A 12,596-nucleotide genomic window follows, 5' to 3' on the forward strand; every position below is an offset into this window, starting at 1 on the left:
TGCAAGGATGGGTCCCTGCAGATTTTTAGCGCTATCATTTTAGTGTGGTTTCTTAAAATATTACATACTTCCAGGGCTGAAGTCACAGTTCACAATCACCCAAAGCAAAATGAGACGTGGTCATGCTGGTCAGTCTTTATTTCAATGCTGATTGTGTTGATGTGCTGGTGATCTACCAGTACATAATGCAGCTTATTATACGTCACTGTAATGATTTCATTGTTATCATTGCCGGTCGAACACAGCGCAGTAATGGAATCCCAAATTCCCTGACAAGTTGGTGCTCTGCAAGATGTGTGTAGTGGTGGAGTGAGTTAAACCCTCCAGTGATGTCCATCAGACAGGGCAATTTCTTAGCAGCAACCTGCAGATAAGCCCCCCCAAATATGTGCTAGATCTCTATTTGGAGAAAAATTGTAAGGATTTTATTCACTTTAATGTTTGTTTTCGCTATGATGGGGCCACCGACCAGGTCTACTGCCAGAGAGTCGGTGGCTGAAGTTCTCTTCTGGGGGTCAGTATGATGGTTCACATGTTCCATCAACATGGAGAGGGACAGGTAATAGCCTTTCTGCAAAGTATACTGCCATATCTCACCCTGCAGTGGTATTTCAAAAGTAGCATCTTTGCTGATGTTATCCCAGCAGTGTGGGTACTGTATTTCCATCAGCCCCATCTCCCACTTACCTGAGGACTCAAGGTGCCTCACCAGCTCTACAGGACAGTTCATGCTGGTGTATTGTGGAAAGATGCCAGTGCTGGCATTGCTGGGCAGCATGAAGTCCTACAATCTCCTGTCTGCTATGCTTCCTTTTTCCCCTGCTCTGCTGCCAATCACTAGATGTTCTGGACATGGGAGGCTCCTGTCCAACTGTTAAATTTCTGGGGCAGCCACACCACTTCTCCAGCAGCTTTTTTCTGTCTTTCCCTTCTGCAGTAATGTTCTAATTCTGTAGATTCTATCCTCATCAGGATTCATTTTTTTAAATTCATCAGAGTAAAATGTCCTCTCAATTGCTTTGTGATCATAATCTGTTAAGTAGTGTGCAGGCAGCTGTCCCTTTCTCACAATTTCAGCTACTATATTTCATTACATATTCAAATCTCCCTTTTGTTCTAGACTCCCTGATGCTGTCTCCCTTTTTGAGTAGAGGCGCAGATTCTTTCATTTTAAACACACCACCATATATGGTTTTCCAGATCCTTGCAGAGTTTAAAGTGTTCGTGTCCACAAGCCTGGCTCTGATAGCTTGGTGAAGCTTGGTTATAGCTTCTCATAAACTTTGACAACACATCAACATGCAAGAGCTGTTGCATCTTGTAAACTATCTCCACACCTTGGTTTTGAGCATCCTGTTAAAATGCCCTATGACAGAGGTTTTTTTATCAGTAATAACATGGTGAACATTCTCTGCTTTAACATCTTGTTTAAAGGGTGGTTTAAAAATTCTTTTCCTGATCCAGCTGTAATTTCTTAGGCTTGCACTGTCTTCTAAAATTGTTTTAAAAGCCCCAGCTACCCAGAACATGTTTTGCCTTTTGAATCAATGGCTGAGGCAAGCTTGTATAGTATGTCTATCACTGATAAGATGTGCTAAACACCATCATTTTGATGGAAAACTGTTGCATATCCACCAAGTCTGCTTCCCACGGTGCATCCACTTCTGCCACAACCACCTGTTTCTTTTAAAGTGCTTTCTTGCTGCCATGTCTAAGCTATAAGCATTATAGTTTGCAAGCCAGGTTGCCACTTGGCTTCTGCTGAGATAGCAATCTGCCTTTTAGAAGCTTCAAAAAGGGGATTTATACCCCCAAATCTTCCCACCTCCCCAGGAGGACAGTAGATCTCTGCTAACAGAAGCTGTGGCACAGAGGTCTAGTCACATGCTATTACACATGCTTATGAAAGGAAACACTGGACAATTTATTTACCTCAAGTACAGATAAACTTTGATAACAGGGTATGAGGAGAGGGGAGCTGGTTGCTGGTCAGACTTCTCCAGACTTTTTCCTTTTTCCCTTGAACACTGCTGTCACTTCTGTGCCCAAGCTCCTTTCTTTGGCTGCTGCAGGCCCAGGCAGGAAGGCAGACAAGTCATGGTGCACTCTGGATTCCCCCTTGCTCGGTCTGACAGAACTTCCTGAAACTTTTTGTAAGGTCATCGACCTAAGGATAAGGCAACATAGATAGCAGCAGCCTGCACTCCATAGTGGTCTTACAGGTAGCTGGAAAATCCCTCACAACCATGGCAAAGGGAGGTCCCCCTGCAGTCCTGCGTGACGCTTAGTCCAAATCTAGTTTGTGGTTCACACGCCCATCGGCCGGTTCTGGTTCACATGGCTGTTTGGGGGAGTCCTTTAAGGTCTATTCCTTCTTGGTCCAGCTTATAGGATTGGTCTTTGCATGTGATGGGATTCACACCGGGGGCCCCTTGGTGGCCTCCTGGGAGGGTCTGTGACCCTCAGGCACATTCCAGCATGTCTGTGCCCCACCACCCTTTTGGTGTCCCTCTGCTCTTTTCAAGTCCCCCCACCTCAGACACATAGTGCTTGTTCTGCAGACAGGTAAAGTGCAGAGCCGCAACCTGGCCTATTCATTCCATTACCTCTTATTAAAGAATGTTTTACTTATTTTATACCTTTGCTTTTAGGGCTATATATTTCTGTGTCTTGATAAATGAGTTTGGGGGAATGATTGGTTGTGTCTTTGAAGATCTCAAACTGGGCAGATTCTGTTTTTATTAGGGAAAATTAAAGAAAAAGTGAACTGCACGTGTCATGATTGGTTTTATGCAGTTTAAACCCTTGTGGAGCTGATACAGCTGACCTGTGCATGTTGACAGACCTGTATATGTTTATGTCCAGGTGCTTCTTTTCTCAGTGTTAAGAGTCAACTGCAAGTCCCTGAGTATTTCAGCCGGAATGTGTAAGCGGGTAACCTTGTCTTCCATGATTTAAAGCCACACATGCTATTCAAAATGCAGGATCCAATCCTGTAATAGTCCCAAAGACCCTACAGGAACATAACAACATGGTGTAAAGGGCCAAAACCTGCAGGTGCTTTTCTGATGGGAGAGTCTCCACTACTCTCCAAAGCCTCCAGACCAGGAGGCTATGGAGAAGAGGACGCATTGCCCGTGCATGATGTTTCCACGTATATGAAAGGTACATACTCAGAATATTGTGTCAGGAAAAGCGTCCTTGGACTTAACAGTATCTTCAGTACATGGTTTGGTATTGGTTTAGTCTCTTGGTGATGAATAGATGGCACCATCAACCCCTGCTTAGTTGAATCTGATCCATATAAATAAATAATAAATAGTCCCCTGCTTAGTATGTGTTTATGAGTATACTCCCAACCCAGATCACCCATAGTTAGAGGACTTTCTCGCAATCTCAGCACTGCGCTCTTAAGCATTTATTTTATTGGAAGAAGAGAGAAATTTTTGCCAAAGCTACAGCTGAGTCACTAGTGAAGATAACAAATCCTAAATTCAGCCGGTTTTGTTTTTCTTGCTATAGCTAAAGGAATTCAATATTCTACAGTGAGAGAGGATGGTAGGCTAAAACAAAGAGTAAAGAGAGAAATTATTTATTTGGAACATGTTAGGAACACTGTTCACAGTACATCATAACAGGGTGATTACATAATGGGGTGACCATAAAAGGGTGACTTAAAAAAGCAAAGACAAAGCGTAGATTATAGGCTGGTTGTGGAAACTGGTGAGTTTTTTCCTCCCGTAAGCAAAGCCATACAAATAGACTGTCTCATACTATTTCTGCACAGGTAAAAGATTGATTTACTCAATGTGTACATTATGTTGTATAAACATACCAATACTTAGATTAACACTTCCATATAGTTTATAATGTTTAATTTAAATACAGTATTATGTCTCATTGACTTGTTGATTTAAGGTGCAATTTATCAAAACCTACAGTAAATATTTTCTTCTTTTCTTAATCAGTTCTCTTTGGCACGCTTCTGGTTTATTTCAATACAAAAGTGTAGGATTGAATCAAGTATATAACACTGCAGGAACTTGAAGGTTTTTTGTTAGCATGTGAGTGCAATTTTAGGTTTACCACAAGCTTATTTACAAAGAACTGTATATGAATTTCAGTTTACTTTACATATAAAATGGCTAATGACTTTAATGTGCAAGGCAAAAAAATTTGTTACAGCAACTCCTCCCTTGAGTGATTTTTGCACCATGGAAATCTTGTATAAAATGTTTTACAAAATGGAGATTTCTTATGAGGAAGTTCTTGGTGCTTCTTATCCTGTAGCAAGCCACTTGAACACATGACTTTCTGGGTCCAGAAATGCTTCATAAAATACAGTTTAGCTGACATGTTGGCACTGTAGTAGTGTTGCACCTACAAAATTGCATGATCAACTGGCAAACTAAACCACAGAGCAAAAAACCAACCAGTGTGTGTAAAAAGCTTAAAAAAAGGTCTGCCTTCTATATTCTTGATACTATATCTGGTTTTATTCCAAGGAGGAATGATTTAGAATTTGCACTATGTGTTGCTATATAGTCTATTTACATCCTCATGACCTCTGCCTACTTTTGGGTTGAGTAATATTTGGTTAGAGTCAAAGATGAACAACAGTAAATGGACTTATTTCTGCTCTTGATGGAAATGTACTAGCGAGGCCATCAAAGTGGACCTAAACTGGTGAAGTATCACTTGACAAAAACTCTTCAAATGCCAGAAAAGCAAACCCACAGCAATTTATTCCACATCTAAAGGCCAGTCCCAGGAGCTGGCAATAACATGAAAGGCATGGGGAAACCTAGTACGTAAACTCTGGAAATTATTCCATGCCCAATTACTTCACAATTAAAAAAAAAGAAACCCTGTTCACAGTAAAATACTTATTACAAGGCCTTTCTGGTCTATTCCTTCCTGAATCACCCAAATGGTATCCTCTCAGCTGCAGAAATGAGTATTTTGGCACATGATCAAGTTACAGTAGGTGTCAAGTACAATGCAATCTGTTTAGAAGGCAAGGATGTTAAAAGTAATTTCATACAGATGCTTTGTAATGTGGGTAAGATGTGAAATGCTGTGCTACTCCTGAGTAAAACACATTTAGCTGTCTCAGTTAAGATACCCATTTATGAGCCTGCTGATTCCAAAGAGGGATTTCATAGCCTCAGTAATACTGTGTATTCTTTAAAAAAAGTATTTTATAACTTTTTCTTTAACCTGTCAGCAAGGGAGAGGTGATGAGAAGGGGCAGAACTAGAAAGGAGAATCAGAGTCTGTGTAGTAAATCAAATGCATGTGAGATGTAATTAATAATCAATTATCCTTTAAGCTTTTTGAGAGAGTGCATATGGCCATGTCTTTTAGTGCTCCTGTTTTACCTGAAAACTACTGGCTTTAGAACTGAGAAGTCTGCGTGAAGGATATGGTGTCAGACTTATCTACAGCAAAGCCTCCATTGACGTACGATTTCTTGGTCTCTGCTTCATCATTATCAAGTACTGTTTCCAAGGCAAAAGGATTGACTATGTTGACTTCAGAGGTGACATCCATCTGCTCCAGCTCCTTTTTAGAGAGCTTCTCCACTATCCCTGTACCAAAGGCATCTCCCAAGACATTCACCATTGTTCTGAATCGATCCCTATGGAATAAAAATGTTGTCAGACAAACCATTCTGCATGTTACTTGGAAAATCCTTTTAGTAAAAGTAAGCTACTCTGGCAAATGCAGCGCTGGTTTTTTCCCCAATGCAGATTTGGGGTAATTCTGCAATTCAAAGAAAAAAATCTTGTAGAATAAGAAGCAGAATTTTCCTCATGTGTATTTGAAGAAATCTGGAGTCACTTTCATGACAAATTACATGGTAAAGGGTGTGCAAAACTCTGTCACATTGTGTCACTAGTCTGTTAGAGCAGTAATCACACTGCTGTGTGCAGCCCTACAAAATGTTGTAGGGATCACTTGTCAGGCCCTGAAGTATGCTACACAGCTGGTTCTCTTTCATTGGGAAAAGAGACCGTGGGGTGCAGCAGAAGAGTCTGCTGCATTGAGCCTTTTGTCTTTCTAACAGTCATTTCCTCAGCCAGAGGATCACCCAGCCCAGTATCTTCAGTATTCTGGCCCAAATGCTGGAAATGGGAAAGGCTATCTTCTGTTAGCTTCTCATTGTTAAAGAGTCGAAGTACAAACTTGTATTAAAAACACTTAAAAATTATGATACTTCTGTACTATTGATTTCTCCCAACAGAAATGTGATTTTGCAGGTCTTAAAAATATGCCACTGCCTGGCAGAGGAGCAACAAAACCACACAATATAGTGAAGTTTGAAAATTGGCACGGAAGTAAGGTAGGGACAGTGGAAGGTCATGCTTCCCTGTTTTTCTTTTCAGCTACATAGCACTGCAAGGGCTTTGTGGCAGAACAAGTTGTCCTGTCTGTGTAGAGTTGTTGAGGTGGGAATATTCACAAATAAAAGGGACTGCAAAAACAATAATGAAGTGAATTGGCATGTCTCATACACATATTCTACCACAATCGCTGAACTCCAGTGCTAAAAAGTGCCCGTGGGTTCTCCATATGGAAAGGAAATACATGGTAGGGAAAGGAAGAGAGAGGGTTAAAGTGAAATTCTGGTAGGATCAGTGTGACAAGTGAGGAAATCAACAGCACTAGAAACTCATCTTTCATAATACCTCTCTTCTCAAAATTTTTCTATTCTTCATTAAAAACATGGAAGTACTCCTCACGCCTAAATAATAAAACTTTGGTAAGTTCAGAATTAACTAGAGGATTGTTAATGAGCCACTACTAGTGAGTTGCAAAATAATACATTTTAGGCAACAGGTACAAAAGGCAAAAGTGTTAATAATCTACGTGGCATCATGATGTGCATTCCATCTGCTGAGGTGCAAAATGCACTGGCAATGATCGCTGGTACATGAAATTAATCTTTAATTTGCTTTACACAGCAAGACACCTTAATCTGAAAAAAATCTCAATTAGAATCAGAAACAGCTTCAATTCTTTGTCTGTTTCATGGTGAAACAGGTAGCTTCCATGCATTCATATTGTGCCTAAGAATCACTTAAATTGTGGGGTTTCAAAGTGGAGATGAGATCAGATCCATAAAATTATGATTACTATGCAAAATAGTAATTACTGTTCTCTCTCTCTCTCTCATTCCCATAAAAATTAGAGGGCATCATGATTAGGATGTAGATTAAAACAAACAAAATGAAATATGTCTCTGTGGAACTCCTCTCCATAGGATTTATGGAAATCTAAAAGTTTATATGGGTTCCAAAAGCAACGAGGCATTCATGGAAGAAGAAATCTATTGAGAACTGTTAAAACAAAACCCACCTCTAGCTCAGGAACTCTGTGACCTGGAATTTGCAAGAGGCTAGGAGAGTACTTTGGGAAAAGAACCAATACACGTTTGTTCTGTCTTTAGATACCTGCTCTGAGCCAGCGGTTTGTACTGATCTTTACCATCCTTAACAAAACTAAATGTCCACTGGGAAAAGAAAAGACCTGGAGGAAACAAAATGATTGTGGAGCATAGCAAACAAACCTATTAGACCCTGTTGCAGACAGTTGATGGGGAGAATGTACTTGTCGTTGGAACTGTTTTGTTTGGAGCAATTATGCTTATACAGAAATTAAATTGATTCTTGGATGCATTCAATAGCCCCTGTTTTCTGGAGACTGGCATTTCTCTATACAGCTTGCAAAATTGAGTTATATAATCAAATAAATTATATATATCTGTATCTGTGAAATACATAGGTTGCTGCCAGAAATCCTTCAAGAAAATGATTGGAAAGCATGGGGGAGGATCAGGAATGCATTCACTTTGAGTGTAAATGTGAGCCTAGGAAGACATGCAGAGACTATGAAATGATTAAGATCTCTGTATTGATACCAGTGAAATATCATCTATGCTGAGTTACCGCAGGTGAACAAAACTTTGGTCTGAGCACTAAAGCTTGCATACTTTAGGAAGCAAAAAAGCTGTATTACTAAAGTTATACTCTTTGTGAATCCTGTTACTTTTTCCCATTGAATCATGGGACCAAACTGAATGCTGGTGCCCTTCTGAACTCCAGAATACACTGTGTTTCTTTGGGCTTTTGCAAAAGTAGTGGAGAAACGTGTTGGTGTAAGTCAAACAGAAAAGATTTCTGGTGAAAATGCTTCTCTCCAGAAAGAGCTGCTTAATGGGACTGAGGGGTTTTGGTGTGCTCTGAGGTGAGATGGTTGGGATCAGGCATAAGGACTGCTTTCTGAGTTTGCATGCATGTGCTTGTTGATCAAGGGGCTAGGCCTATAAAACTCTCAGTGAAGAAGAGCCCTAGCAGAGTAATGCTGGCAGCACAGACCCATGTACAGCCCACCATGCGCGTGCAGGTGGAGTCCAGGACCAGCTTTGCTTAGTTCATGTTGTGCTCCGCTACCTCTTCACCAGTGTATGGAATTTTATCTGCTTTGTGGAAATCAGCTGACATGTTCTGCTTGTGGCTGCATTTGGTTGTTACAAATGGTGTATGAATTTAGCATAACATGGTGGCAGCTGACACTCAGAGGCACTCCTTGGTACTGTCATATCTTTCCTTCCTGAGTATTATGCGCATGATTCATTAATGCTGTGCCCACTATTTTAAGGTGGATAGCACCTCTGGATGTGAGGTTACTCACTGCCATCCCACGCAGTAGGATGTCTCCCAGAATTAAGGCCACTACTGCATTCAACTCTATATTGAACAAGCCTGGTCATAAGAAGAATCTTTGTCCAATTCCTGCAACGGTCCTAAATGATTTTATTGCTTTCTTTCTCAGATCCACAAGTTCCCACACAAATTACGTAAACATTAGAAAAAAAGGAAAAAGAATTAAATATCAAGTGCCTTAAACTTACAGAAGCCAGTCAACTGCAATGATCAGAGTGACATCTTCGGCAGGCAGGCCAACGGCACTCAGTACAATCACCATTGTGACAAGTCCGGCTTGGGGGACACCTGCAGCCCCGATGCTGGCTGCAGTAGCTGTGACGCTAAATCCCAAATAAAGCCCAGAAACAGCATTCAGAATACATGTCACTCACAGAAACTCTATTTTCTGGTACAAATAGGCTTATTTCACTGCAAGAAAGAAGCCCAAATGTTCGAGTTTTCCTCTTGAATGTTATATACTCAATAACTTACTGGTGACAAGTTTACGGGACAAGTCAGGTATAGCTACTATTATGGTCACGTTGCAGAATAACAGGCAACGCGTGACTAACGAGCAAACTGGGCATCACAGGTCAAGGCCAAGTTGAATTTGCAAGTGTTTGCAGTGGAAGAATAATGGCAATTTCCAGAACAATGCTCTGTATCAGCTGCATGTCCTGGCCCACCCCACCTCCTCATCAGGTTGCACAGGCAAGGTCTTGGACTAAGAAGTGAGAATGTCTCTGTTACTTCCTGTGCTGTGAATGATAGTTTCAACTTTCCCATGGGGTATCCAAAGTTAATGTACCATTATCCATTAAAAAACCCACCAACAAAATGTGTGTGATAGCTTCAGTCTTACCTAATGGTCACTATTTGGCCAATATCCAGTTCTAAGTCATTCAGTTGTGCAATAAATACAGCTGCTACTGCTTCGTAAAGAGCTGTGCCATCCATGTTGATGGTAGCTCCAACTGGAAGAACGAACCTGGTAATTCTTTTGTCGATTAAGTTTTTTTCTTCCGCACAGCGGAAGGTGACAGGCAAAGTTGCTGAACTGGCACATAGATAAACACATGAAGTTAGTGCAGGCAACAGCATACCATTTCCCTTATCTTTCCTTTTCCTCAGAGCTTGATCTGCTGTAAGACTCAGAGATCTAAGGCAGGCAGGAAGGCTGCACCGCAAAAAAGCAAAGTAACTTTTGTTATCTCTTCTAATTATGGGAAGAAATAACAAAGTCTTAGTTATCCTTAAAGTCACATGGTAAAATTGTCATGAAGTATGTAGTCACAGAAACATTGCAACAGCTTAAATTCTAGCAAGTCTGTGACTAGTGAACTGAATGGCAAAGAATTGTCTTCTCCTGGGAGGGGCAGACTCTTGTACGGTGTAAGGTCAGTGCAATCTATAGTGCCCCTTTGGGTACTACAGAAATAACAATGAAAGTAGTATTTCAACCTCCAGGAGACTGAGAATTGTTCAGGTGAAATCAGAGTATGTAACAATACATACAGTAGCAATAAAATCAGAGCACTATCAATGCAATTACTATTAAGAACATGACAGAAAATAAATGTTTCTTTTGTTTACCTGGAAGAAATCATCAGGGCTGTCAGAAGTGCCTGAGCCATCCCCATTGCAAACCGAAACGGATTTTTCCTTACTATTATTAAGTAGATCAGTGGCAGAATTATAGTGGAATGGATTGCAAGTCTGCAAAATAAAATGGACTAGTTAAACAAATTGATCTATCTCATTGCCTCGTTTTAATAAGATGGTGATAATAGGCATCTAGTGCTGTCCTCAAGTCCACTTATGAAACACTAAAGGTGATTTTAGTGACACATATGTTCAAAATTAAGAGCTTGTACCATCTTTAAAAAAATGCAGACTAATGCTGTTCTACACTTTTTTTTCTGAAGGGAGAGAGAGATTATTAATTGTCTGTCTTTCCAAAGTAGAACAAGCATTAACTAATATATTGGTAATAATTTTAAACTGAAGATAGAAAACTAAAGTAATAAATAATATTTAAACTGATAGGCAGAGGGTGATTTGAAATAATGGTAAAAAAAATCCTTGCAATGCAGACTAGAGACAAATTAGAAAAACAAACCAAATTATTTTTGTAAGTTTATCTACCTTTATCATAGAACACATTTTGGAATTAAAGATAAATATGGTCCCATATCTTATGTCCCCAGTCAGGGACAGATGAAGTCCACATCCTTCTGCAGAAACATCAAACATGATCCTATAGAAAAAAATCTACACTTACTTTGTGGACAACTATGTAAGCTTATGTCTACAATTAAAATGTAGTGAGGTGTTTCAGACTGTACAAATGAGATACATATATAGTCTCACCATCTTTAATGTTGTAAGATGCTGAAATACCCTCTTTTGAAACCATTAATTTTTAGAATTAAGTGTGTGGACATGCAAAAGATCAAATTGTCCTGTTGATTTCAGCTGCTCAAGTGTATTTGCCTGAGTATTTGGGTGGGTCTCAGGGACAAATCCATCCTTCAACTTGTGCATTAATTGTAAACATTGTGCATTAACCCAGAATGCATATGAATGCAGAGCTTTGTGGGCATTAAGATTAGAGATGAACAGCCTGCTGTGAGTATATTTGAAATGAAATATATGTGAAGGGTAAATGTAAATAATTCCTATATTCCAAGGTTGCAAGCAATTACAGCAACATCAGCTTCTTGTGAAAAGAAGTTATCATGACCTGGAAACATAAATCCCAGAACTGTTGTCATGTATGACCTTGGGATTTTTATTCTGTCCTCACAAGATGTTCTTGCGAATGTTACTATGTAGTAATAGTGCTTTATGATTTCAGAGCAGCTGATAAAGATAGTGATAAATCAGGGTACCATTTGTTCTGCCAAAAACAGGCAATTAGGAGAGCAGTAGCCACAGTACAGAAGTCCACAACAGCATCAAAAATCACCCACAAAACTGAACTATTTGTTTCCTTGGAAAAATTATCTTTTTAAAAGCAACAGGTATTAAAGTTTTCATCCTGTATGTGAACAATTACTTATTTAGTGGAAGTAAATAACCGCACCACACAACATGTATTGATATCATTTTGTAAAGAACTCTAGAAAGAAACCTAACAATTTATGCAATGGTGCCTGAGAACAAACTGAATTCTGCCAAACACATAGAAAAAAATAAAGTGGTGTGGGTGTCATTGGGTATCTTAACAAAATGTTGATGAGAGTAAACATTTCAAGTATGTCTATGTCTCAAAGCATACTGATTTCCAAATAGCTATTTTGAAAAATTTAGATGTGCACTTTTTTTAATTGCAGCATGAACTTGGCATTATCCAAAATAAAGCATTTGTGCATATCTGCTTTGCTACTACTGATTTTCATGAAACAAATTCGAAGTAATATTTATTTTCATGCATGAAATGCAACTCACAGCAAGTGGCACAAATTTGTATACCAAAAATCATAATCAGCAACCGAAAAGAGAAATTCTAATAGCATTCAGTTTTAACATAGGAAGAATCTTGTCCCTCAGAATCCCAAACTGGCATTCCTTTTAGTGTCCAGAGATGCAGCGATGCAGCTGCCTTGCTGCTTTCAGAAGAGACAAAAGGCACAGGCAAGAGAGAGTCTGCTTCCTTTTTTTTTTCTCCACCTCAGGCTGTGAGTCCTCTGGCATTGGTATTATGCCTCCTACTTTGATTTTCCTCCTCTGTGACTGCTAATATGTCCTCAGCCTGATGTCTCAACCATTAAAAAAGTGAGAGGCTGAAGATGTTTAGTGCCCAATTGGAGCAGAGGCACTGGAGGAAGTGTGTTCCCTCCTGGTGACCCACATGAGACCTAAAGTGAGATGTGTTGCAGGCAA

General features: G+C 39.8%; 1 protein-coding gene across 2 annotated transcripts in view; it reads right to left on the minus strand.

Annotated features, from left to right (window-relative positions):
- Positions 1-3,476: 3,476 nt before the first annotated feature.
- Positions 3,477-12,596, minus strand: part of SLC1A1 (solute carrier family 1 member 1) — a 55,615-nt gene continuing 46,495 nt past the window's right edge. The window contains exons 9-13 of one of the 2 annotated variants that reach the window (XM_075741043.1): positions 10,305-10,427; positions 9,574-9,768; positions 8,918-9,052; positions 5,382-5,641; positions 3,477-3,563 (exon numbers count right to left, since the gene is read on the minus strand). In XM_075741043.1, coding sequence (XP_075597158.1) covers positions 5,398-5,641; positions 8,918-9,052; positions 9,574-9,768; positions 10,305-10,427 — 697 coding nt within the window. In that variant the 3' untranslated portion in view covers positions 3,477-3,563; positions 5,382-5,397. The other variant, XM_075741042.1, reaches the window with a different exon arrangement.

This window comes from Balearica regulorum, chromosome Z (genome assembly GCF_011004875.1).
Source record: "Balearica regulorum gibbericeps isolate bBalReg1 chromosome Z, bBalReg1.pri, whole genome shotgun sequence".
NCBI classification, from domain to species: Eukaryota; Metazoa; Chordata; class Aves; order Gruiformes; family Gruidae; genus Balearica; species Balearica regulorum.